This window comes from Pelodiscus sinensis, chromosome 13, assembly GCF_049634645.1.
Source record: "Pelodiscus sinensis isolate JC-2024 chromosome 13, ASM4963464v1, whole genome shotgun sequence".
Classification (NCBI taxonomy): Eukaryota; Metazoa; Chordata; order Testudines; family Trionychidae; genus Pelodiscus; species Pelodiscus sinensis.
Window position 1 is genome coordinate 43,356,200 of NC_134723.1, and position 24,628 is coordinate 43,380,827.

Consider the following 24,628-nt stretch of genomic DNA (forward strand, 5'->3'; position numbering starts at 1 on the left):
ATTTTTTTTTCAACACCAACTCTAATATTTTGTGCTTATCCCAGTTTCTTTTATGTACGGATGTCAAAGAGCTTCATGAAGATAGTAAATCTCCCCTATCTCCACCTTAATATATGGAATCACACTGGGCCTCATTTTCAGAAGATCTCCACGCCCACTTAGATACCAAAACAAGCAACTAGATTTTTCAAAATATCCCAGCACATTGGAGTGATGTGAACATCTGGTCAGAAACAACAACTACTGGGTGCTTGGCAATTTTGAAAATCTGAACCTTATAAAAATGTGGCCTACAGGGGACCAAAGCTTTTCTGAAAATCTGGAATTTATAGGTTTAGTGACAGGAATTCAGCATCAGAGCCAAGAAGACTACTCACATCACCTCTATTCCTAGTTCCCTCTTCTAACCATTAGTTAATACAGTACTTCCTCATTTGAAAAAAAAATCACAGAAATATATTATTTATAGTGCAGTAGCACCTAAGAGCCATTTTGCTTTCACTGTTCACTATAGCCCAGACTGTCCCTTATTCAGGAAAAATCCATATCAGGGACTAAAAAAAAAAAAAAGACCACAAGGTTCCCTGTCTAGAGTTCCCTTTGGACCACTCCTTTACTCAGACCCAAGAGACAACTGGGGAACTAAGGAAAAGTGACCTTAAAAACTGTTTTATTCTTTGAAAGTCTGATTAGAATTATACAGTGTGATTAGATCTGCAAATGTACGCTGAAAGATTACAAATGCATTTTAAAAACAAAAATTTGCTGAAAGCCAGTTATTCTTTTATTTTCTTTCCAAGATCCACATTCAGGATACTGTGCCATCTCAGATCAGTCTCACTGTCCGATACAGTGGTATCAGAAGAGTAGATATCACACAGCAACCATAGTTATCTGACTAAATAATGAGAACAACACAATGGTACATCAGGCCTAACGCTGAGATCACCAAACTCACTTGTCACATACCCATGTGGCTTTGCTACCTTCAAGTTGGCATGCCCCTTGACAGTTACTGATACCAAATTCATTCATTCATTCAATCAATCAATTTTAAGCTCTTTGGAACAGGCATTTTCTTTTCCAATTCCTGACTTGTATAAGCAGGGTGTGCTTCTTTTACAGCATCGTCTAAATACTAAATAGCCATTATAATCCAACATGCAGCATTTCTGGTGGAAAACTATGGCTGCATTCTCAGATCAGACTGTAAACTCTTTGGGTATGTCTACACTGCCACCCTAGTTCGAACTAGGGTGACTAATGTAGGCATTCGAACTTGCAAATGAAGCCCGGGATTTAAATATCCCAGGCTTCATTTGTATGTTCCCGGGCGCCGACATTTTTATTCCTCCTGCAAGGAGGTTTAACGGTACTCGAATTAGGAGCTTTAATTCGAACTACCTAGTCCGTGCCGCGTGTAGCCGCAGGGCAGGTAGTTCAAACTACGGTGCATTTAAAAATGGCGGCGCCCAGGAACATGCAAATGAAGCCCGGGATATTTAAATCCCGGGCTTCATTTGCAAGTTCGAATGCCTACATTAGCCACCCTAGTTCGAACTAGGGTGGCAGTATAGACATATCCTTTGGGGGTAGGGACCATCTTCCAATCTGTCTTTTAACACCTGGGTTTCCTGACCCATGAGTAGAGCTCTTGGGTGCTACTGCAATATAAATAACTGAGCAAGGATTTGAGCACACACCTCCTAGTCCTGCCAGGTGTCGATCACAGGACACAGCAAAGCAAAGCACTGCAGCATAAGCTGGTGCTTAATTTTAAGCACATGAGTAGCCCCACTGATTTTTGAGCACTCAGGCCACTGAACTTGGTATGATCAAGCCTGCTCAAGATAATTATCCAGCCCTTTCCCCTAAAGTCCAAACGGAAGCCAATGATTCATTTCTTTTTTTGCTTGTTTTACCTCTTGTAAATTATAGGCCTGGTTCCCTCCTACCTTTCATCCTGTGCAAGGCAAGTAAGAAATGCTAGCGGATCTGAAAGACAGCACAATACACCCTCTCTCACAGGTGTAATTGGCACCCATGGGCTGGGAAGTAATTAAGAATCAGATCCAGTATATACACATAACTTGAAAATGGCAAACCTAATTATTTGCCAGGTTTTACTATTGGCTAATGGTTAAAGTGGCATCTCTGATTTACTGTGTTTCTCTCCTCAAAGGATCTTGTATTAAAAGCACCTCCACTGCTGCGAGTTTTTATGTACGGATTGTTTTATTTTTGATACACTAGATAAAGACTTCACAATCTTAGCAAATACTTAAGAGGGATTCAATTAATGATAACCAGTACTTTATGACATGCATGCACTACTATTTTCAGTTAAAGTGCTGAATACAATTCGGCTTTGCCAAGCCGCTAAGGAGATAAGCAAAAAGGAAAAAAAAATATCCAGCTCGTACTCAGCAAGCAATTATGAGGAAAATACTATTCCTGGATTCATACTCAGATACTTGCAGGGTATTTCTACTTCCCCCCTATATTCATGTGAAAAACCACCAACTTTCTGCTGTCTATCAGCTCATAACATACATCGAACAAGGCTCTGCTGGACTTGGCTTCCAGGTGAGCATGATCAAGGGTATGGTGCACCCACTGTTGTAGATACAAGTCTGCTGCATTCCCCAAACCCTCTTCCCATCCACCCTTCATTACACAGCCTCGTTCTGGCTCTCAGCCTCGATGTAGGGACTTAGCAGGATGATCAGTGTGCAGGCTCTAGTCTTGCCAAGCTCAAGCAGTCAAGGACCATGAGTCACGTTCCCCACAATCATGAGATTGGTCTCAAAAGAATTATTTTTAGGTTATTTCTATTTGCCTTTGATTTTAAGCCTCTAGGGTTCATGTTTTCAGGCACAGGAAACCATGTGGGTTAGAAACATTTTTTTTTTTTAAATAATGAAGGCAGAAATTCTTACTTCTAAGATTGCAAAATACTGAATGCTGGGACTGGCCATTCAGACTACTCGTGCCTCCAAAGAACTCCGCTGGCACTGCACTGAGAGGAACCAGTGCTTTGGTTGATGGTTGCAATAGAACTGCACGGGCAAACGGCGCTAACCAAAGGTAGGCTGAGCCTTGGGGGAAATCTCGTCCTAAATAAGAACCTGGCAATTAGTGAGCACGACTCTTTCCACTGTGGCATCATCTGCAGGCAGAAGGGAGAACAAGCCTCTGTGGCTTCTAGCTACCCCAGGAAAAACGCAAACAACACACAGCCCCATTGCAGCTGGCACCCTCTCACTGGCCGAAGTGCAAAGAAGCATCAGCTGTATATGTTTTTTTCTTTATTAGAAAGGAAGAAAATGAAAGGAGGAAGCCTCCTGAAGAGTGTGTGTGTGGAGGGCATGTGCATGTATTTGAACCTAGGTTAAAGAGTTGAGAGGATGAAAGATGCCTAGCAGTGTATGGGGTGTATGTATTTGATTAAAATCACGTGTCTGTGGTTTTAAATCTAGAGTGCCATACTACAATCCTCCTCACACAGAACCGTGAGTCTCTGCTCTAGTATATACACACACAACGATGCCGCAATTAACCTCTCACCGCCTACACCAGGACGGCTTGTTCAGAGTTACGGACAACCTCCATTCCCCAGGCGAGGTGTACGAAACTTGGCGCTTCTGCTGAAGTAAGTATTAAGGTAACGTATATGGACAGTGGACTCTTAAAACGTAAGCCTTTACAAAGAAAGCCAACATGCAAAACAATATTATGACCAGTCACCGGTGAGATCTGAAGTTATATTTTACCATTTTCTAAAAATTAAACTAAGTCCCTATTTGTCTTGCCAAAACACCAGAGCCCTAATGACTATGACTGGCCTGGAAACCTTAATGGACCACAAATAAGAAACTGTGGGATTTAAATGGCGCTGTGCCGATCTGATGTTTTAAAAAGAACTGGGCTTACAACATGATCCGGGGATGACAATGTTGCACTTAATTAATGATAAAGGACTAACATTCCTCCAAGAAAGGCAGTCTTGGCTGCCCAGCCCTCATAGGCAGGCCGTTAAAAGATTTCAGCCCAGTCCTTATGCCTGAGCACGTTCAATTTCTGTCTTACAGTGAGCATAATAGTAACATTTCTGAAGTTTAGCCTGCAAGTATATGCCTTAGGCAGTGCCATCAAGAAAGGCTTTCAGCATAGTCCGTGGCTTTCACACTTCATAATTTAGCAAGGCCACGTGACAATTCTTCCCTGACCAATAAAAGTACGTATGGTGTGGCTCCTTCTGGATGGCCTCGATTATTTAATAAAAAAATAATTATGCAAAACATACAACTTGCAAATTGTTTAAGAGACACCAAAGTAGGATGCATTTTTCGCTATACCCCTGCTACTGTACCAGGTATCCCTGCTATTAAGTCACCCCAGTATACATCCATTCCACACTAAAGTCACTGATGCTTGTAGGAATTCATGCATTATAAGCCCTCCCATTCCCTGCTCTTAAGTTGCACACAGAAAAAACAACAATTTGTGCAAATGGAAGTCGGCCGCGTGAAAAAAAATTCCCCGCTTTAAGTTGTTTCGCTATAAGTCCAAGTTTTTTGGAACATATCTCGGACTTACAGCAAGGACGGCCTGTACATCACCATTGCAGTTGCTCCTAGCTCATGCCAAGATTAAAGGGGTGCAACTCCAAAAGGCAGCTGTGTAAAAATACTATCCTACTCAGCAGACCTGCTCCTTGCATGTATTCAGAATCACCCTTAATCAGAGACGTTTTTACGGTGTTTTGTTTCTGTTAGTCCTGCAGAACCACTGAAGCTATGGGAGAGTGCGCAGGAGTCCACTATCAACAGAATTCTTGACTATGGGTAGGTCTATACTGCACTTGGAAAAGCAATGGCGGCATTTGTAGACGTATGCAAGCTAGCTGTAACCTAGCTCTCTTGGGTTCCGACAGCACTGAGCCGATGGTGTGGACTGGCTGGCCAAGCGATTACCCAGTGTTCCAGGCAGGCTTCTACAGCTCACGCCGAAGCCCATTTTGCCACAAGCATCGGAACGCAGGTTAGCGAGATTAAGGCTAGCCTGGGAATCTCTACATGCGCTGCGGCCACGCCTGTGACAGCATCATGAACCACATCGATGGAGACTCTGTGGCAACGCCCGCATAAGCCCATTTACTCGTTTAGATTTAAGCAACCAAAAAAGAGCACCCATCCTAAACTTTAGGAGACCTTATTAGTTACACGATCCTTTCAGGGCAACACCTAACAGTGAGAGCCCCTCGTCGGTGCTGACTTTAAGTGCTCCAAGGCTCAATCACCCATGAAGAAAAAAATAGGGGGTGCTTAGCATCCACCGGCCGCATCAGCTGGTTGGAGGTGCCCAGGGAAGGACGCGGGGGAGGAGTGGTTCTGAGGTAAGAAGTAGAAGAGTGAGGGCAGGGGAAATGCAAAAGTTAGCACCTGTGCAGCCTCTCCACACCCCCACCGGCCTGCAAGCACATATATCCCCAAACAAGATCGTCCTGCCCCTGAGATTTCCTAGAGAGACGCACTCCCCAGCCCCCGGCCTCGGCCCCTCACGAACCCTTATTGCGAAAGAAAGCCACCGTTCCGCACCACGCCAGAGAAGGGAATCTCAAAGTCCAAAGGCCTCATCAAAAGGGGTCACACAGAAGTCATGAAGGCTGCAGGGATGTCATGGGTGGTGTATCTGGGCCTACACAAATCTGTGCTGTGCGAGAGGGAAAGAGCCCAGGTTGAGTCTTGGAGCCCACGCTGAGCTTAAAGGATCGGCAGTGGCTTTCCAGAGCTCATTTTAAAGTAGTGGTGGGCAACCAAGACTAGCCAGCGGCAGCACGAGCGGCCCTCCTTTGTCTCAGAGGGCTGCACAACTGAAATCCAGTGGTGGGCAACCCGCAGCCTACTGGAGCACCACCTGTGGCCCGCGCACCCCTCAGTGCTCCCTTCCCCCCCCCTGCTTCTCGGGCGCTGGAGCCCCGCACTTACCGACTCCTCCCCTTTCCTTCCTCCCAGCACTTGCCAAATGCCAAGAATCGTCTGATCTGCGCTCCGTCTCCCCTCCACCTCCTCCCTCTCCCAACCCATTCACAGTGGTCCAAAGTGCTGGGAGGGAAGGGCAGGAGTCTGAATGTGCAGACCTCCTGTGCCCCAGTGTGCGAGAGGCATGGGGGAGAGGGGCAGAGAGGGGGTGTGGGCTGCAGGTGAAACCGCGGGCCACCGGCTCCCCACCACCGTTCTAAAGCCTGGTTTGGGGTAGATGAACGACTCTAAACATGATACCAGCTATATGTGTGCCTCACCTATCCACTACCCGGTTTTTCCAAGGTCCCTCTTGCTGGAAGAGCATCCTTGTGTTTAAGGCACTGGACCAGAGGCCAGAAGACCTAGGCTCTATTAGTAGATCTCTGCTGCATGCTCAGTCTCCAATGAGCCTGACAAGGCGACTAAAAGGCATAATAAAAAAAATCTACAGTATGTTTCTTCCCAAATTTAGCCATTACAACGGATGCACACATACATCCCTACTGCAACGGACCCACATCGGAGGTGTGACCCAGCTGGGGTTAAACAGCTCACAACCACTCAACAGTTTAGGGGCAGAAGTGAAGAACTGGTGATGCCACATGGGTTAATCTGGGTAGGCAGATACTACAGCTCAGATTTTTAGTGGGCGGTATTGCCATGCTCACCATCTCCATGCCGCCCTGATTTAGGAGCCAAATTCTCATTCGCAGGAGGGATTTAGGTAGGATTTAGGCATCTATGTACCTAAATCCCTGCAAAAATGAGAATTTGGCTCCAAAATCAGTTAGGCCTGCAACGCTGAGCAGATCAACAGCTGAAGAGCTTTAAAAATCCGGACCAGGACACTAAGGCTGTGTCTAGACTGGCAAGTTTTTCCGCAAAATCATATGATTTTGCGGAAAAACTTGCCAGCTGTCTACACTGGCCGCTTGAATTTCCGGAAAAGCACTGTCGATCTCCTGTAAAATCATAAGTGCTTTTCCGAAAATACTATGCTGCTCCCGTTCGGGCAAAAGTCTTTTTCCGAAAGACTTTTGTGCGAAAGGGCCAGTGTAGGCAGCACAGTTCTGTTTTCTGCAAAAAAGCCCCAATCGCGAAAATGGAGATCGGGGCTTTTTTGCGGAAAACCGCGTCTAGATTGTCCACAGATACTTTTCCGCAAAAAGTGCTTTTGCGGAAAAGCATCCTGCCAATCTAGACGTGCTTTTCCGAAAATGCTTTTAACGGAAAACTTTTCCGTTAAAAGCATTTTTGGAAATTCATGCCAGTGTAGACGTAGCCTAAGCGTACGACAGACACCCATGCTGTATAGCCGGAAGAGGGTAGACCCTGGCCTTCCCCTCTCTCCTACAACAGCACAGTGCTTAGTCCTTATTCGCAGGGGAGAGTGCCACACACGGCCGCTCCCACGCCATGTGCTGCGGCAGCCAAGTAAGCCTGAGTCAGCTCCCAGCCACGCCACCCTAGGCTGACACTTGCAAGACAAAAGCCTGAGGTCATGTGGTTGCAGACTGAAGAGGAACTGAAATCAGAGTGTCACACAACACTCATTTCCTCCCTGGCTGGGCTTCAGCTTGCGCGGTGCAGTGAGACTCATCCACATGGCTACAGTCGTTGCTGGGCCAGGGCGGCTTCATTGCTCTGGAGCTCTTACAAGGCCAGCCTGGAGCTATGCAGCTCCCCCCTGGAATCAAGCCCAGGACACCCAGGTAGTGGTGGGGGTCACTAAAAGAGCGTCGGCTATGTGATCTAGGTGGCTGGGGCCCGCGCAGATGGGCACACCCAGGGAGAGGGGGATAAGATGACCCCTGGAGCCCTGGCCTGCCCCGTTCCTCCCCGCCCCAATCCCGCATCAGTGGCAGCCCTGGCTCTCTGGCTCCCCTCCGCCCTCACCAATCCCTCATCTCAAGGCGGCAGGGCTCTGGCTGTCAGACCCAAGGTGGCAGCAGCAGGGCACAAGTGCTGTGGCAAGAAGGTGCTGAGTCTGCAGTTTAAAGTGATCGATAAATACCCACTTTTCCCATTGCCGCCCTTACTTCTGCGCTGCTGCTAGTGCTGCTTTGCTTTGGAGCCAGACACCAAGCCAGGAGGTGCTGCGCCCCAGTCCGCCTCGAGAGCTGGGTAGCACGCTATGTCATTTTGGCGGGTGTAAGTGACTACAGACACAAAGAAAGGAAGGGTCCAATCAAATAAGTTTGAGAAGCACTGCTACAGGCCGACCTGTGGCACATCCATGCACATAGCCCTACCGAAGGGTGGCCAAGTAACCAACCCCACGAGGAGCTCCGAGCATCTTTGCGCTGCAGACCGGGGCAATGACTTCCAAAGCTCCAGGGAATCTTTAAGGGGGAGCAAGATGGAATTCTCTCCACAGGGACCCTGCTTTGTGGGTTGGTGCAGACGGGGTCCAAGCAAGGACCCAGTGACTGTACTTCTTGGTTGCATGCTCTGTAAACACAAGGGCTACCTCTATACTGGCACCCTTTTCCGGAAACGCTTAAAACGGAACAGTTTTCCGTTATAAGTATTTCCGGAAAAAGCGCGTCTACATTGGCAGGATGCTTTTCTGGAAAAGCACTTTTTCCGGAAAAGCGTCCGTGCCAATGTAGACGCGCTTTTCTGCAAAAAAGCCCCGATCATCGTTTTTGCTATCGGGGCTTTTTTGTGGAAAAGAAATCTGTGCTGTCTACACTGGCCCTTTTCCGGAACAGTTTTCTGGACAAGGACTTTTGCCCGAACGGGAGCAGCATAGTTTTTCCGGAAAAGCACTGATGATTTTACAGTAGATCGTCAGTGCTTTTCCGGAAAAGCAAGCGGCCAGTGTAGACAGCTGGCAAGTTATTCCGGAAAAGCGGTTGATTTTCTGGAATAAGTGGCCAGTGTAGACACAGCCAAGGGCTTTCCAGTTCGCCTATGCACAAGGGAGTCAAGGGAAACTCCTTACACGAGGGTGCACGGTTGAATGAAAGGATAAAGGCGAAACTTTAAATGGTATTAAATTCGCCATCCTCGCTAACAGTCTCAGAGTGACCAAGTCTCATGATTTTACCACGAGTTGCATGCTATCCGATTTTTCCTTAATGCCTCTGCTTGTGGAGTCATGCGAGTTCATAAGCAACTCAGCTGCCATTCAAAAAGAAAGAAAAAAACCCAACCCCAAACTATGTTTTTAGCCATCATGGCTGAAGATAAAAGTACGAAAATGTGAAACCTAAAGCCTAAAAAAAATAAATAAAAGGAAACTAAAAAGAACCCCAAATGTATCATTTTATAAAGCTGGAATATTTCTTAGCCAAACTCCTGATTGTGTGTGTGTGACTCATGATTTTTGAATGCTTGAGGTTGCCAATATTGGGATCTGCAAACCTGATCCCCCCATATGTTGTTTGAAAATGTATTCCTCTAGCTTTAATTCACTTAAAGTGTACAGATCCTAGCATCAGAACTGTTCTGTGCAGCTCTAACGTTACTGTGGGTCAACTACATATGTTGACTGGCGTTCCTGTTACAATCTTTATTACAATCTTCCATTTTAATTGGCAAAGAACTGAAACTAGGACTACAACACCAGCAGAGAGAGAATTTTTTCTCCCTCAAAAAAGTCAGTTAAGCAGTGTTTTCTATGTAATGATGAGCCTCCAATTTTGTTTTTTACAGAATTATGTGCTCGCTTAAAAAAATCCCCACAACACAACAATTCTGATTTTCAAGATCCAACTGGTTTGCTTAGCTGATTAGGATTTAATTTGTTGAACCTGAGTTGTGTTTTAAGTTATCTGTGTGTATATTTAGTTATTTTTGTATGTATAGAAAATATGGCTGCCTCTGAAGACTGAATACATGCTCCTGTGACATCATTAACTCTAGTTGGGCTAGCCTTGTGATCATAAATATTTTAGCCAGAAAGTAATGCTTCAACTAGACGCGAACTTAAAATGATGCCAACATTCACTAACCTGTCTCTATCAGTCCTAGGTAAATACATACCAAAACCAATGATATACCAGAATAAAATATGTAAATACCCTAATCTTGATTTTTAATGGCCACTTTAAATACAATATTCCCATTAGCAGTTGCCAGTCTCTTTGCTCTATGCATTTAACCTCTGTGTTTGCAAGTTATCTGCAAACAGATTGCATTTTCAACAGATTTGTTTAGTATTCAAATTTTTTCATGATATGGCATTTACAAATACATTTGAGCATGGGATTATGTGAAACCAGTTCAAATTGAGTATTCGGCTGATTGTTTAATAGTCTAGGGGCTTTGTGTCTGGTTACCAAAAGTCACATTTTAATGTTTACATTCCTTGACTGGATGACAACTTTACACTTCTGCCAAGAGTAACTTATTTCTTGATTAAACAGATCTTTGTCAATTGGCCCAAAATTGAATGGTAAAAAATATTTGTAAGAAGAAAATGCTAGTGGTAAGAATGTTCACAGCCAGCCAATAATTAAGCAATGCAAAATAGGCTGACTTGAAAATAGGGCCCAAGTTCAAATAACTCACAAACAAACTGGAATTGCTTTTCGATCTTAAGTACTTTAAGGTCCAGATTCTGGTATCAACCACATAAAAATGTGACTCTAGCCTGCAGATTTATGAAGCTGTAACCAATTATTACAAAGTCTGTTTTATTGTCCTATTAACAACAGCCTTATTTAAATTCTTATTTTACAGTGATTATTTTCCATTCCCAGATATCTGAACGGATCCTTTTACTTGGAAGTGTTACCCAATCATATTCATCCTTGTTCCATACATTCCCCCAAATACAAGGCTCTCCTTCACTTCTATGAACAAGTGCCTCAGGCACTACCCTTAATTAGTATTATCAACATTTCTTACATGCTTTTGCACTTAGATTTTAACGTTCAACTGAAACATATGATCTCTCAAAACTTTCTTTTTCAGTAAATAAACTGAACTATGTTTTTTCTTCCTGTTCTTGGGGTAATTAAGGAGCAGCTGATTAACCTCAACACAAAAAATGTTTAAAAGATGACCTAGATAGCAATAATTCTCTGTTATACCAGGATTTATTTTATAGTATGAGGGAAAATTATGTGGCAGGCAGCAGCAATATTCATTTTCTGGCAAAGGTTCTTTCCTCTGTAAAATCTATGCAATCCCACAGACTTCACTACCTCTAAAAGTTTGTTTTCTGATTTGCCTCTTGGCACTCAATTCTCTACATAGGACTTCATAATCCTTGCCGCTACTCCAGTAGCTGGAAAGTTAGGATACAAATTTCAAGGTTTCAAATAAAAAAATGAAGGGAGGAAAGGCAGAACACACAGCATATCAACAGTATTGTCTTAGCGACGTATCACGGCTTTTCATGAGGTATCTGCAGCTCTTTAAAATCTAAGAGGGGGACCAAAATGTGGAACCAGTAGTTTTATATTAAACACTAAGGCTACATCGACAGGGTTTTTGCACAAACATCCACACCTCAAGCACATTTGTACACAAGAAAATTTACAGTAGAACAGCAGAACAGAGGGCTTTTTGCGGTGCAGGTGTACCTCTATGAGGAATAACTCCTTTTTGCACAAGAATTCTTGTGCAAAAAGATGTGTGCGGACGCTCAACAGGGGCTTCTTGCGCAAAAAGAGCCCATCAGGAAAAGCACAGGTGCTCAGATGGCTATTCTGTGAATGGCAAACAGAGCTTTCTTGCACAGGAGCGTCCAAGCAGTGTGGACGCTCTCTTGCTCAAAAGCACATCGTTTTTGCGATGTGCTTTTGAGGTGTGGAGGCGCTTTTGCCCAAGAAGTGTTTGCGGAAGATCTCTTCCCCAAGAAGCCTGCAGTATAGATGTAGCCTAACGTGCCTCTGGGAAACAATTATCAGAGAGGTAGTCGTGTTAGTCTGGATCTGCAAAAGCGACAAGGAGTCCTGTAGCACCTTATAGACTAACAGATGTATTGGAGCATAAGCTTTCGTGGGCAAAGACCCACTTCGTCAGATGCATGTCAAAGATGAAGTGGGTCTTTGCCCACGAAAGCTTATGCTCCAATACATCTGTTAGTCTATAAAGAGCTACAGGACTCCTTGTTGCTTTTGGGAAACAATGTAATTTGGGCATCCCAGCCTCTTTCCAGTGGAGACGCCTCCGCCACCCCGTTGTGATAGATGAGATGAAGGAAAACCCCAGTCTTCCTCACCAGATCATACACAATCAGTGCCTTCCCTCACATGTCTTTTCCCCCTTCTTTTCCTGCCTCTGATACCTCTTACTTTTCCTCTTCTTTTTGCCTTTCTTGCTATGTGCACTGTGACGGACCCAGCAGGGTCTGCACTGAACCAGGAAGGGGGACTGCCCCCTCTCCCCTGGGCTGGGGAGGACAGGCCGGCAGCACGAGCAATCGGCATAGCCCCGGCCAGGCTGAGGTCTTGCGCAAGAGAATGCGCACGACCCCGCGTCAAGGGAGGCGGGGCCAGACACGGCTGCAGCATGCGAGCCAGGCGCCCGGGAAGCGCTCCAGCGGCCCGGGGCCGGGCAGAGGGGGGCGGAGCTCCGGACCCCGGCCGTTACGCAGCATGGCGTGATGATGTCAGGGGGGTGGGGCTGGCCTAGATGGCGTCTTTCCCCGGGCTGCTTGAGGCGGCTAAAGGCGGCTAAAGGCGGCTCAGGGAGAAGCCGCTAGTCTCCCCCTGGAAAGACGTGCATCCCGCCCCGTTGGAGGGAAAGAAGAGCAATGCCAGGGACCCCGGGGCCAACGGCTTGGGCGTGGTAAATGCTTCGTGCGGATACCCAGGCAGGTTGGCAAAAGGCGGAGAGTGGAAGGAGCCCAGGGCAGAGCGCTTTTGGCGCAGTTTCGGGGATCAACCCCGCCTGTCGTGGAGGTAGCGCGTTAGTTTCCCCCACTTAGGGCCCCGGGCTGGGACCCGGTGGAGAGGGCAGGCCCGGGTCTCCCATGCCCCCCTTTACCTGCAGTCCCAGCCTACCCGACCTACCCGGTAGTCTGCAACCTTGGGAGTCGGGCGACTGCAAACGTTATCCAAACGCTTGCTCTCCATCTGGGAAGGACCTTTACCAGGGACAGGCCCCGGAATGCTTAACCCGGTGGGACACCAGAACCCTTAATGGGGACGGGGCTGTGAGTCTGCCTAGCCCCGGCGCCGAACCGGCAACAGGTGATCGCATTCACGAACCCCCATCCCGGGAACAGGACCCCGGGACAAGAATATCTCAGACATAGACGGTGAGTCCACTAAACCCCCCTGCTCTTCCGAGAGGGGGAGTTCGCACCCGGTACATCCGTCACATGCACACTCACAGATACATTTATTCCTTTTCTAGCTTTTTCCATCAGCTGTGGTCTCCCTTGACTCATCCCCGCGAACCAGAAGACTGCACGAAGCTTGGAGCGGGAGAGTCCATGGGTGGATGGAGAGAGCCGGGTCACATAGGCCCTCAAAGCTGAGGGAGGGCAGCAAGACCAGAGAAGAGACCCTACACGAGTTGGATACAGCCTGAATCCTCTCTACGTGACCTTGTCTGGTGGCCAAGTGCATTACCAAGGCTGGCCTTACCATGAGGCGAACTGAGGCAGCCGCCTCAGGGGCCAGACTGCGGGGCGGGGTGCCACTAGGACCCAGAGTGTAGAAAATTGTGTCTACTGCTGGTTAGTTCTCCTTTATTGGGGTAGGTAGCAGAGCAGGACCATGAAAGGAGTAGAACAGGAAGCAGGCAGAATTGAGACCTTTCAAAGCTCTGGCCCAAGCGAGGGGGTAAGGAGGTGTCCTTTGAGCTCCCCGCTTCAGGTGCCAAAATGTTGTGGGCCAGCCCTGGGCATTATCCAGCAAGGAGCAGGGACAGATGAAAACGGCTTGCAAGGAGCAGCCCATCACATTACTCTCTGCTGCAGGAGGATGTTTCTGGTGGGGATTATGGGGGATCCAAAGCTAGAAAGCTTTCTCTATTGCTGCGGCCTCTCTCACCTGCCCTAATACCATGCCTTGCCCACTCCTCTTATTTCCCTTCTCCAGGTGGGAAACACTGCTCTAAATTCACTCTTTCTTCTTTTCAAATCATTCCTAGAGAAGGCCTCATAACTGAATGACCAATGTTTGTTCTCACTACTTCTTCCCCAAATCCACTCATTTAAACCAAGACTGATTCCCATCTTAAGCCAACCTGTAGATTCCATAGTATGCCTAGTGAATTATCCATTGACTTAAATAACTGATTGGTCGTTCTGCCCTCGGGATCCAGCAATGAACTGTAGCAATGGGAAGAATCAACTACTTGCCAGCTCTCCTGAAGAGCATGGCTAAGAAATTCACTCAGGCCCGAGCCTGACAGGGCATGGCTACTTTTGTTGAATTTTTTCCTGTGTCTTCTCCCCCAAATAAGGGGCACCACCTTACTGAGCAATATACTAATTATATCCCATGTTGAAATGTTTGCACTAGCTTCGCGTTGTACCTGCAAGCTATGAAAAATATTTTTAGAGTGAAAATGACAAGAATGAGACCCAGGTGGAAGAAATCAATGTGAGACCCACCATGGTACGTGGCCACACAAAAACATGAAAGTGTTACTGGAGGAAAATCACACACACACAGAGTGCTTCCACTGTTCAGGATCAGACACAGTTATACAGAGCAACAAAGCAAGCTATTACTGTAACAACCGTTTCCTCTTCTTCTATGTTGCCTGTTCTTTCCTATATAGGGCAACAGTTATAGCAAGAAAGTCAATTAAAAAGGCATCATACCTTATAGACTTGTCCATATGTCCCATTTCCAACTACTTGAACCAGTTCAAATATCCCTGCTGGGTCCTGTAAAAAGTACAGTAAATACTGTTATTCATTGAAAAGTGAGTAACCGCTTTGCCTTGGGAACACTATTGTTCAAACAGTATGCAAACACCCAACACATTTTCTCATAACAATTTATATCATAAATAGAGAATAATAAAGCTAAATAGTAATAAAATCAGCATTAAAAATAAAATAGGATGGATTTCTATTACAACTTTCAACCATGCCTCTCAAAACAATTTATAAATATTAGTCAATGAAAGATCAAATACATGCACAGCCCAGATAAATGCAGATGGGTAAACTGAAGTACACGGCAGTTACATGGTTTGCCCAAGGTTTCATGACAATTTAGTAGCAGACGCAGGAATGGAACCTACAAGTCTCATGTATCAGTTCTAACCATTGAGCCCAGCTAGAGGATAAATGTGGACAGCTCTCTTCTGCTCTGAAAGATTCAGGTTAGTGGTCTACAGAAAGAACAAACCAAAGTTACGAAATATTAAGAAAGTGTCTTATGACTCATTTGTGTGTGATTTAGCTGTAGCCTTACCAAAACCATCATAACATCGAGGCTACAATTAAAATGCAGTCTCATTTCGCAAGGTGGACTGAAGACCCAGGGAATAAAAAGCTTTTTGCCCACGTGCTGTGGCTTAGAATCCAGATTAGTACAATTCCTACTCGTTCAGCATACACTATATTAACACCCCCCCTTTGCCGCAAAGATGATGCGGAGATTCATCTTGTATCATTTCTCAAGTAGCCAGAGGACTCTGAAGAAGAATATGGATAAATAAACATGTACTCCTACAACTCAGCATATTAAGAAATCTGTTTCAGTTAAAACTTACTTGAGATATTTATATAAAACTATTCAGAACTCAAGAGACCAGTTTCTTGGTAGCTGGATGAGTAATTTATCACTCTAGCTCATTTCTTTGGAGAACACCATTGAGAAGTTTACGTGTAATATTATTAATACTGTGAATCTGTTTTTCACCACCTCTTTTAGCTAGCTATCATGTCAGTTGATATCTCTTGGTACCAATGTGCTATAGAGTCACATCATTTTCTCAGAAGTCCAGATTCTGTGATGCCAGCTCCAAAAGACCATTTTTTAGTATAGAAAAAATGTTTATCTGATTGAAGATTATTTCTCAAGTAAATCCTAGGATTTTTTTGCATGGAAACTATCCACCTAAGGATTGATCCAGCTGAGCTCACTTTGCTTGAGCAAATCCCCCTTGCAATAAACAGGAGTTTTTATACATAAATGAAATAGAGCCAGGTTTTTTGCCAGCAAAGTGTCTTGATACGTATGCAATAGATTTCACCATGAGAACAATGTAACAGACTTCTACAACTGTGGTACCGTGTGGATATTCTAGAACCAAATAGCTCTGACAGCAGCTAAGCACAAGTCCTCCTTATAGCCATGAAGATCTATTTTTATCTTGCTTGGATTCTTCACTGTGTTCCCCGACAGTAAATCGGAATGCACTTATCTTCAGCTCTTTGTAGTTAGATGGTTTTTAATCATGTCCTTCCCAGATCTTCAAATGCCTGTGGATTTGCTTTATTTAACTAACAAGATGAAACCAGCTCAGACAGACTTTTCATTTATGCACATGCTCAGGTAAAAGGCACAATGAAATATATTAAAAATAGGAGAAAAATTACACCTAAGAGGCTAGGGACACTTTGGATTTGTCTACACTTGCACCCTAGTTCGAACTAGGGATGCAAATGCAGGCATTCGAAATTGCTAATGAAGTGGGGATTTAAATATCCTGAGCTTCATTAGCATGATCTCACTGGTACGCTAGATTGAATCACAGCTCCTCAAAAAAAATGAAGAGTAATGTTAGTTCGAACCAAGGGGGTTGGTTCAAACTAACGCGTCCCGGCACGTCCTGGTTCGAATCAGCTGTGATTCTAACTAACATTTCGGCAAGATCATGCTAATAAAGCGTGGGATATTTAAATCCCCACTTCATTAGTAATTTCGAATGCCTGCATTTGCATCCCTAGTTCGAACTAGGGTGCAAGTGTAGACATACCCTTTGAGTTTACCTTTTCTCGATTTTCAATATTGATCCTGCAAATTGCTTTTGCAGGAGTGAGGCTCTTGTAAAATGCTTCATTTCTACTGGTATGGGATTTAATCAGCTATGCTCTCTCTTTCAACTATGACAGAACCAGCAATAAGCCTATTGCTGCTGGGAGATCTAAAACATGATTTTAGGTGGACATTATAAAACCTCATTGGCTGGTGTCAGGATCCCAAGAAGCACAGTCAGGACTAAGGAACCACAGCAGAGGTTAGCCTGAGAGTGTGAACAGCAAACGAGTTCACAGTCAGGTTCCAGTCCAGGGTTAAAACCTAGGATCAATCGAAGTCAGGTTTCAAGATCCAAATCAGAATGTGAAATCTAAATTAAGCCAAGGTCAAAGTCAGGAGCAAGGAGCAGGAATGGACCTGGCAGCTATTGGAGATCCACACTGTTACCTGAACGCTTCCTGGAACAGCCCTGGGCTATGTCTAGACTGGCATGATTTTCCGTTAAAAGCATTTGCGGAAAAGAACGTCTAGATCGGCACGGACGCTTTTCCGCAAAAGCACTTTTTGCAGAAAAGCATCCGTGCCAATCTAGACACGGTTTTGCGCAAGAAAGCCCTGATCGCCATTTTCGCCATCAGGGCTTTTTTGCGCAAAACGGTTTTTAGCTGTCTACACTGGACCTCTTGCACAAAAAAAGGGCTTTTGCCCGAACGGGAACGTCAAAGCATTTGCGCAAGAAGCACTGATTTCGGACAGTAGGAAGTCAGTGCTTTTGCACAAAATCAAGCAGCCAGTGTAGACAGCTGGCAAGTTTTTCCGCAAAAGCAGCTGCTTTTGCAGCCTTGGTGTTTATTTAGGACAGGGAATCAACCAGGAGCCACGAGGCTGGTGCCTAGCAGACCTCTTGAGGCAGGACTGTCTATGCGCAGAGTGGAACATGGGCAGCTAAGCAGCAAGCTGGCCACAGGAGTGGAGTCCCAGAGCATTTTCCCCACCCAGGGATCTTTCTCTATAAGGCAGAGGTGTGGAATTAGCAGTCATGAATGGCACGCCACAATGAGGATGAAAGGAAGTTTAATTGCTCAGGAAATTCATGCGCTCAATGGTCACGTTAACTCTGCCTGTAATAACAGGGTGATAGAAAGGGGGTTCTCTGTTTATGCAAATGCAAACCTGGGTTTATCTGCCTCAAAGAGCTTTCTCGTCCCATGTGGCCTACCAAGCCCAACCCTCTCCGGAACGGTTTGTGAAGGTGTTGAGCACATTAGGAAAAACCGATGCAGCTGGCAACTGGCTTCCACTATTGAAAATGAATGTTAACGTGACACCAAATCTGAGGGGAGGGAGGATAACAAATCCTGTCCATCACCTTTAGTAGCCCGTTGAATTTTCAGGTCTCAAATCCCCAAAGCAATGAGTGCAGCCAGTATTCTTGGCCATCTCTCTCCTTTAACCAAAGCCCAGCATTAAATCAGGCTCTGTCGGGGTCACAAATTCTGGGCTCCAACTTAGATCTGCCTCCCCAGCTGGCACGTTATGGTTAAGTCCTCACACTGGGCCAAGTTCTTAATGATCTCAGAGGCAGGAATCCTCTTTGATGTAATGCTTCCTCTCAGCACACATTTCAAAACTCTGTGGCCCGTATAACCCTTCGCCACCTACCCACTGCCAAGTGGCTACATTTCCTTAGACCAATGCCAAACTTCGGATCCAAACATTCATCACTTTGAGGTTAATTACTATAATGCCCTGTACCATATGCTGGTCTTTGTGCTTTCCTTTATCATCTGCGGAGTGTTGAAAAGACAACAGCAAGACTGCTGACCTGGATGCCACCTGGGCGACATATTACTGCTCTGCAGGGTGGCGTGCCAAATGCTGCACACCACAGGATACCAACTGAAACGCACTTTTTATGAATTTGGCAGCCAAGCAAGAGACAAGAGTTTGCAGTTCTGACTTTTTTGCTGGGCCTCTCTCCCTCTTTGCAGGAACAACCACCAAAATCGAAAGGTATTTTAGCCGTGGGGTTGCCCATATAAAATGTACAACCCTGGAAGTTCTGCAACAAATGTCTACCATTAGCTCACCAGCGCAGCACCGGGTGACAGCCTGGTCTGGAAGCTAAATAGTAGCACAACTCCACCCAGATGCTCCAGGCATGTTTGGAATCCATGGGCCAGACCACTGCTGTAGGGGGCCTGGGAGGAGGACATCTCTGTTACGATTCCCTCAGCCCATCCCACTATGGGTACGTCTAGAGTACGTTTTTTTTCCGAAAGGAGATATGGAAATACGGTGCTAATTTGCATATCTTCTTCCGATCGCTTTTTCTAAAGCGGGTTTTTCGAAAGCAAAAGTAGTCTGGATGAGGGTTTTTTTTTTTTTTTTTTAAGGAAAAATCCCTCTTTCGAAAAACCGTGTAAACCTCATTTTTTGAGGAAGAGCAGTTTTTCCAAAAAAGGAGTGCTTTTTCTGAAAAAAACTGCATCCAGATGACTTTCACTTTTGAAAAACCTGCTTCCAAAAATGTGATCGAAAGTAGATATGCAAATTCCCGCAAAATTAAAACGTAGGTTAGACGTACCGTAGGGTGCAGGGAAGTAAAGCAATTTGCCGGAAGGCCATGTGCCTTTGCCGTGATATTGCCCTCTATTGGTTGCCTCTCACAACGATGCGATAGCGCTACCTGGCGTTCATTTGGCCATGACCGGCCCAAGGATTTGGGGCTTTACAAAATAGATACACAGGTTCGATCTCCCTGGTTTGGCACCCTCAGGACCTGATTGGTCCCACACAAGGGAATTTGCCAGACCAGAGGAGGCCGGGAGGTGGGGGAAATGGGAGAGGTGCCAGTTTCTCTGCTGGGTTCCTCTCCCTGGCCACTGGGCTCTGCTGCCCCTTGCCCCAACAGCTCTGGCAGCCTTGCCGGCTCCACCGTCCCGTCGGGCTCTGGGGGCCCCACCAGCCCTGTGAGTTCCAGTGGCCCCGGCAACCCTACCCCATTAAGTCCGGCGGCCCCTCCGGCTTTGCTGCCCTGCATGCTCTGATGTTGCCAGACCACAGAGTCCCAGGCCACAGGGTCCAACCTAGCTTATGACTGTAGATCAAACTTTTCCCCCTTCCTTTCTGTGGGGCTGGAACCATGCTAGCCTCTGCCTGTCCCGCCTCCAGCATGGAGCCACGCCTGCAGCCTCTGCTGGCCCCCAGAATCATGCTGGGCTGTCACACATGTGGATCCAGGGGGCACTTTGGGACACTTTAGTATTGACCTATTGAGGCCTAGACCTGACGGATTCAGGCTCTCTGGGGTAAAACGACACTTGGGAGACTTGTATGGAGTCGTCTGGCTTTGAGAGCCGGCAGGCTGCTGTACAAAGGTATTCTCCTGCCTGCTTACACAGGATTCTGAAGCTTAGGGATGCAAAAATGCAGTTAAAAATGTAACCTTGTAACCACTAAAAATCGTAGCGGTTACATGGTTCCATGCACTGCAGGGCCCACAGCGAAGTCTCCTTGGGCGTGGAACCGACAGGGGCTGCACCGGCCCTGAATCTGGGGAACCAGCATGTCACCTGCAGCAGGGGTTGGGGAATTGGCCTGTTACAAGCAGGGGCTGCTCCGGCAGGCACCATGGAGCTACGAGGTGGGTGGGGAGCTGTTCCAGCCCTTTCAGGTTAACCAGTTAACCTTTTACATCCCTACTTAAGATGAGGCGACCACTTAACCTTAAGAGGGAACCTTCCTCCCTTCATCTCACTGGTCCAAGCGTAGCTACATTTCATGTTAAATTTTGGCTTTCCTGGCTGTGACCGGGTCAGCGAGTCCGGTTCCATCACTGCAATCCTAGCACACTGCAGAGCTTTTCTTTTTCCTGTTTCTGGGGTTTGGAATCCTCACCACATGATTCCTTCCCAGGATTTTCCAAGCCCTCTTTTAAAGTCATAGTTAGAAATGATCTTAGTTTGGTTTCCTTCTTTGAGGCTGGATCCGTTTCGCCACAGTTTTACTAGTTTTTTCCCCTCCCTGGATCGGAGGAGGGCATTAGAATAGCTGTGGCTGGACTGGCATGATATTTCCGCTTGTCTTTTAAAAATCTAAGCTGGCCACCTAAGTTGCATTGTGCACCACCGTGTTAACTGTTTGTGGGCATGAAATATTAACAGGGGTCGTTTTATGGCGCCAGAGCTGGTTTACATTAAAACCTTGGAAGCTGCAAGAGCAGGCACGATACGAGTATGTATAAGCAGCTGTATTCATGTCAGCTTTGTTGGCCTTGCAAAAATATAGCGTGCACTAGGGATGTTAAATTGCGGTTATCTGGCTAATTGTGTAGTCGATACAATTTGTGTCAACTACGTGATTCGTTGATTAGGACCGTCCTGCAGAGACGGAGGGAGGATAGCTGCCGGGGCTGGCTTGAGCTGGGACTGAGCAGTCCTGGCTCTGGAAGCCACCTGTGCTGCAACACTGCATTAGGGCCAGGCTCTTACTGTACTTAAGAGGCACAGGCGCAGTGCCCCAGACCAGCATGAGCCGGGACTGTTAGCCACCGCCCACTGCAGGGAGACGCTGCTTTGCGGCAGCCTCCTCTATCTCTCCGTTACCTTTGATAAAGGCAGCGGGGGCGGGGCAGGTGACACAGCGGAGCTGGCGCTGGGGGAAGCTGGCTTTTAAGCTCCTGTCCCCTGCTGCTTCTATGAGAAGCGAGAAGTCGATACTCCAGTCCACTACTCACTAACATACCTAGCGTGTTCATGTCTGCACACATGCACTTCATCCCAGGAGTCCTATTTACCACATCCACCCTCTTCCAGTGCCTTTGCAAGAGTCAAGTAATTCCTATTGAAGTCAATGAAAGTTACTTACTGGAGGGGGCGAGACAGTGATGACACTGGAATATCTTTTTACTCAAATGAAATACCATCCCTGGACCCTAAAATTCTGCTTGTTTTATGCCTGTGAGTTGACTTGACTAAGATTATTGCAGGAGTGATTGCGTGCAGGTGAATACTTGAGGCTAAGTTTTCTGACAATGCACATGGGTTTCACCCATTTACCCTATCAGGGCATGTGGTCCTTTAGGTGCATTTTAGAGGTACCGACACAGGCTGGATAAAATCCAGTTTGTCTTGTCCCTGCAAAGAATCCAGTCCCCGTACAAGGCAGCTACAAGGAGGTTTGCACAGCCTGTAGCCTGAGAGTGCTCCAAAGCAACCTAAATAACGAGACCTGTCTTTGGCTAGGCATCAGCTGCTTTTTCCTTACAGATGCAAAAGGAGCAACTCCATGTGGAGCCAGCGCGCTGCAAGTCAGCAGGGACTTGCCTGCAGCCGGGGGGAAAAGTATCTCCCAACTAAAACTGGGGCAGGCTGGGAATCCTTTGCCCATCACAGCTTAAAACCAGCTGCTGCACAAACCAAGCCCGGGCCAGACGGCTACTGCAGAGGAAGCAAACTCACGGGGTGGGTGCAGCGCAGCAGAAAACCACTTTCTACACCCCCCGGAGTTGACACCCGAGCACACCCTGCCCAGAACAGCAGCAGCAAGCGGGGGAGGAGCGGATCCTCCCGCAGAGAAACCCGCAGCACCAGGCGGCTGTGCGGGAGCAAACGTGCAGCCCCTCTAGGAGCCTGCTGCGCCCAGAGGGGAGCGCGGCGCAGCTCCGGCCAGGGGCAGCGCAAAGCCGAGGCGCAAATGAACGGGAGCCGGTCCCGCCTGGCCCCCCTCCCTCCCCGCCCGAAGGCTGCAGCCGGGGCCACTCACCCTGAGCGCAGCCAGGTCGATGTTGTCCAGGCTCCGGGCCATGGTGCCGGCGCTGGGAAGCGGCAGCGGGGCTGGCTGCAGGCGCGTGTGTGTGTGTGGGGGGGGGATGCTGTGAGGGGGGGGGGGGGCAGAGCTAACGGGCTCCTCCTCGCTCAGCCCTTGTCCGCCAGTCTGTCCATGGCCGCGCTGTCTGTCTGTCTGGGCGGGCAGCGCCGGGAACCTCCCCACTCAGCAGCGAGCCGCGCTGCAGAAAAACAACTTTTGCCGAGACATTTCCTCGGGAAAGTTTGCAAGGAAGTGACGTGCCCGAGGGGGGTTTGGCGGCAGCCAGGGCGGGGGCGGGAGGGAATTGATGGGGGGGGGGGAATTAAAAGTGCCCCCCCCCCACGCCTCCCAGGGTAAAGCCCGCAGCATTAGACCGGGCTGTTTGGCTGGCGCCAGCAGGTGCCAACCCCAGCGGCCCACCTGTTGGCTTTGCTTTCTGCTGGGAGCCCGGGTCTGTTCTGGGGAGGTGTTTGGAAATACCCCCCCCCCCTTGTTTCGAAATAACAAGCGTCCGCAGAGCCCAGCCCGGTATTTCGAAATACGAACCCCTGCGTTCCTGGGGCCACGGCGCCACGGCGGCGCTGTTTCGGGATACCGCACGGCTCCCGGAATAGCTATCCCGCGTCTATCGCAGCAGCCCGGTATTTCGAAATACGAACTCCTGCGTTCCTGGGACCATGTCGCCACGGCGGCGCTGTTTCAGGATACCGCTTGGCTCCCGGAATAGCTATCCCGCGTCTATCGCAGCACCCCGGTATTTCGAAATACGAACCCCTGCGTTCCTGGAACCATGTCGCCACGGCGGCGCTGTTTCGGGATACCGCACGGCTCCCGGAATAGCTATCCCGCGTCTATCGCAGCAGCCCGGTATTTCGAAATACGAACCCCTGCGTTCCTGGGGCCATGTCGCCACGGCGGCGCTGTTTCGGGATACCGCATGGCTCCCGGAATAGCTATCCCACGTCTATCGCAGCAGCCTGGTATTTCGAAATACGAACCCCTGCGTTCCTGGGGCCACGGCGCCACGGCGGCGCTGTTTCGGGATACCACACGGCTCCTGGAATAGCTATCCCGCGTCTATCGCAGCAGCCCGGTATTTCGAAATACGAACCCCTGCGTTCCTGGAACCATGTCGCCACGGCGGCGCTGTTTCAGGATACCGCACGGCTCCCGGAATAGCTATCCTGCGTCTATTGCAGCAGCCCGGTATTTCGAAATACGAACTCCTGCGTTCCTGGGGCCACGTCGCCACGGCGGCGCTGAATACCACACGGCTCCCGGAATAGCTATCCCGCGTCTATCGCAGCAGCCCGGTATTTCAAAATAGATTCCGAAATCATGGGGCGGCCTAGTCCGACATCCCAGTAGCCCTCGTTCCATGAAGGGGAATTTCGGAATAGCAAGTTAGTTCGAAATCTGGTGCTGTGAGGACAGCGCCAAAGGACGAAATAAGCTGTTTTGAAATAGCATTGAAATAAGCTACGCCGTTTGAGTAGCGCAAATGGTGTTGCTTATTTTGCGCGAAGGAGACTTTGGAGACGCACCTTCGGGGAATAACGCTTATTCTGAAATAGTTATTTCAATACAGCATTAGCGTGGATGCTCCACTGCTCCACTGCTGCTATTTCAAAATAGCAGTCGTTTGAAGTCATGATTCCCTAATGCTTCCTGAGGCTCTATGGTTATGTCTACACAGCAACATTGTTTTGAAATAACTAGCATTATTTCAAAATAACTTAGTCTGCATCTACACAGCAGGCAGTTATTTCAAAACAATGTCGAAATACTGTGACGCTGGAGGACTTCTTACTCTGATTCTTGCAATCCTCATTGTACGAGGAGTAAGGGAAGTCAGAAGACTGCACCAATTCGAAATAAGTGCCATGTAGATGCTCCCAATTTCGAAATAAGCTACACAATTGACAGAGCTCAATTTGCGTA

The 24,628-nt window shown here is 47.5% G+C and overlaps 1 protein-coding gene across 2 annotated transcripts in view; it reads right to left on the minus strand.

Annotated features, from left to right (window-relative positions):
- The window catches only part of NRK (Nik related kinase), a 144,386-nt gene extending 121,449 nt beyond the window's left edge, over window positions 1-22,937 (minus strand). The window contains exons 1-2 of one of the 2 annotated variants that reach the window (XM_075941116.1): window positions 22,643-22,937; window positions 14,764-14,829 (exon numbers count right to left, since the gene is read on the minus strand). In XM_075941116.1, coding sequence (XP_075797231.1) covers window positions 14,764-14,829; window positions 22,643-22,684 — 108 coding nt within the window. In that variant the 5' untranslated portion in view covers window positions 22,685-22,937. The remainder of the gene's footprint in view (window positions 1-14,763; window positions 14,830-22,642) is intronic. The other variant, XM_075941115.1, reaches the window with a different exon arrangement.
- Window positions 22,938-24,628: the final 1,691 nt, after the last annotated feature.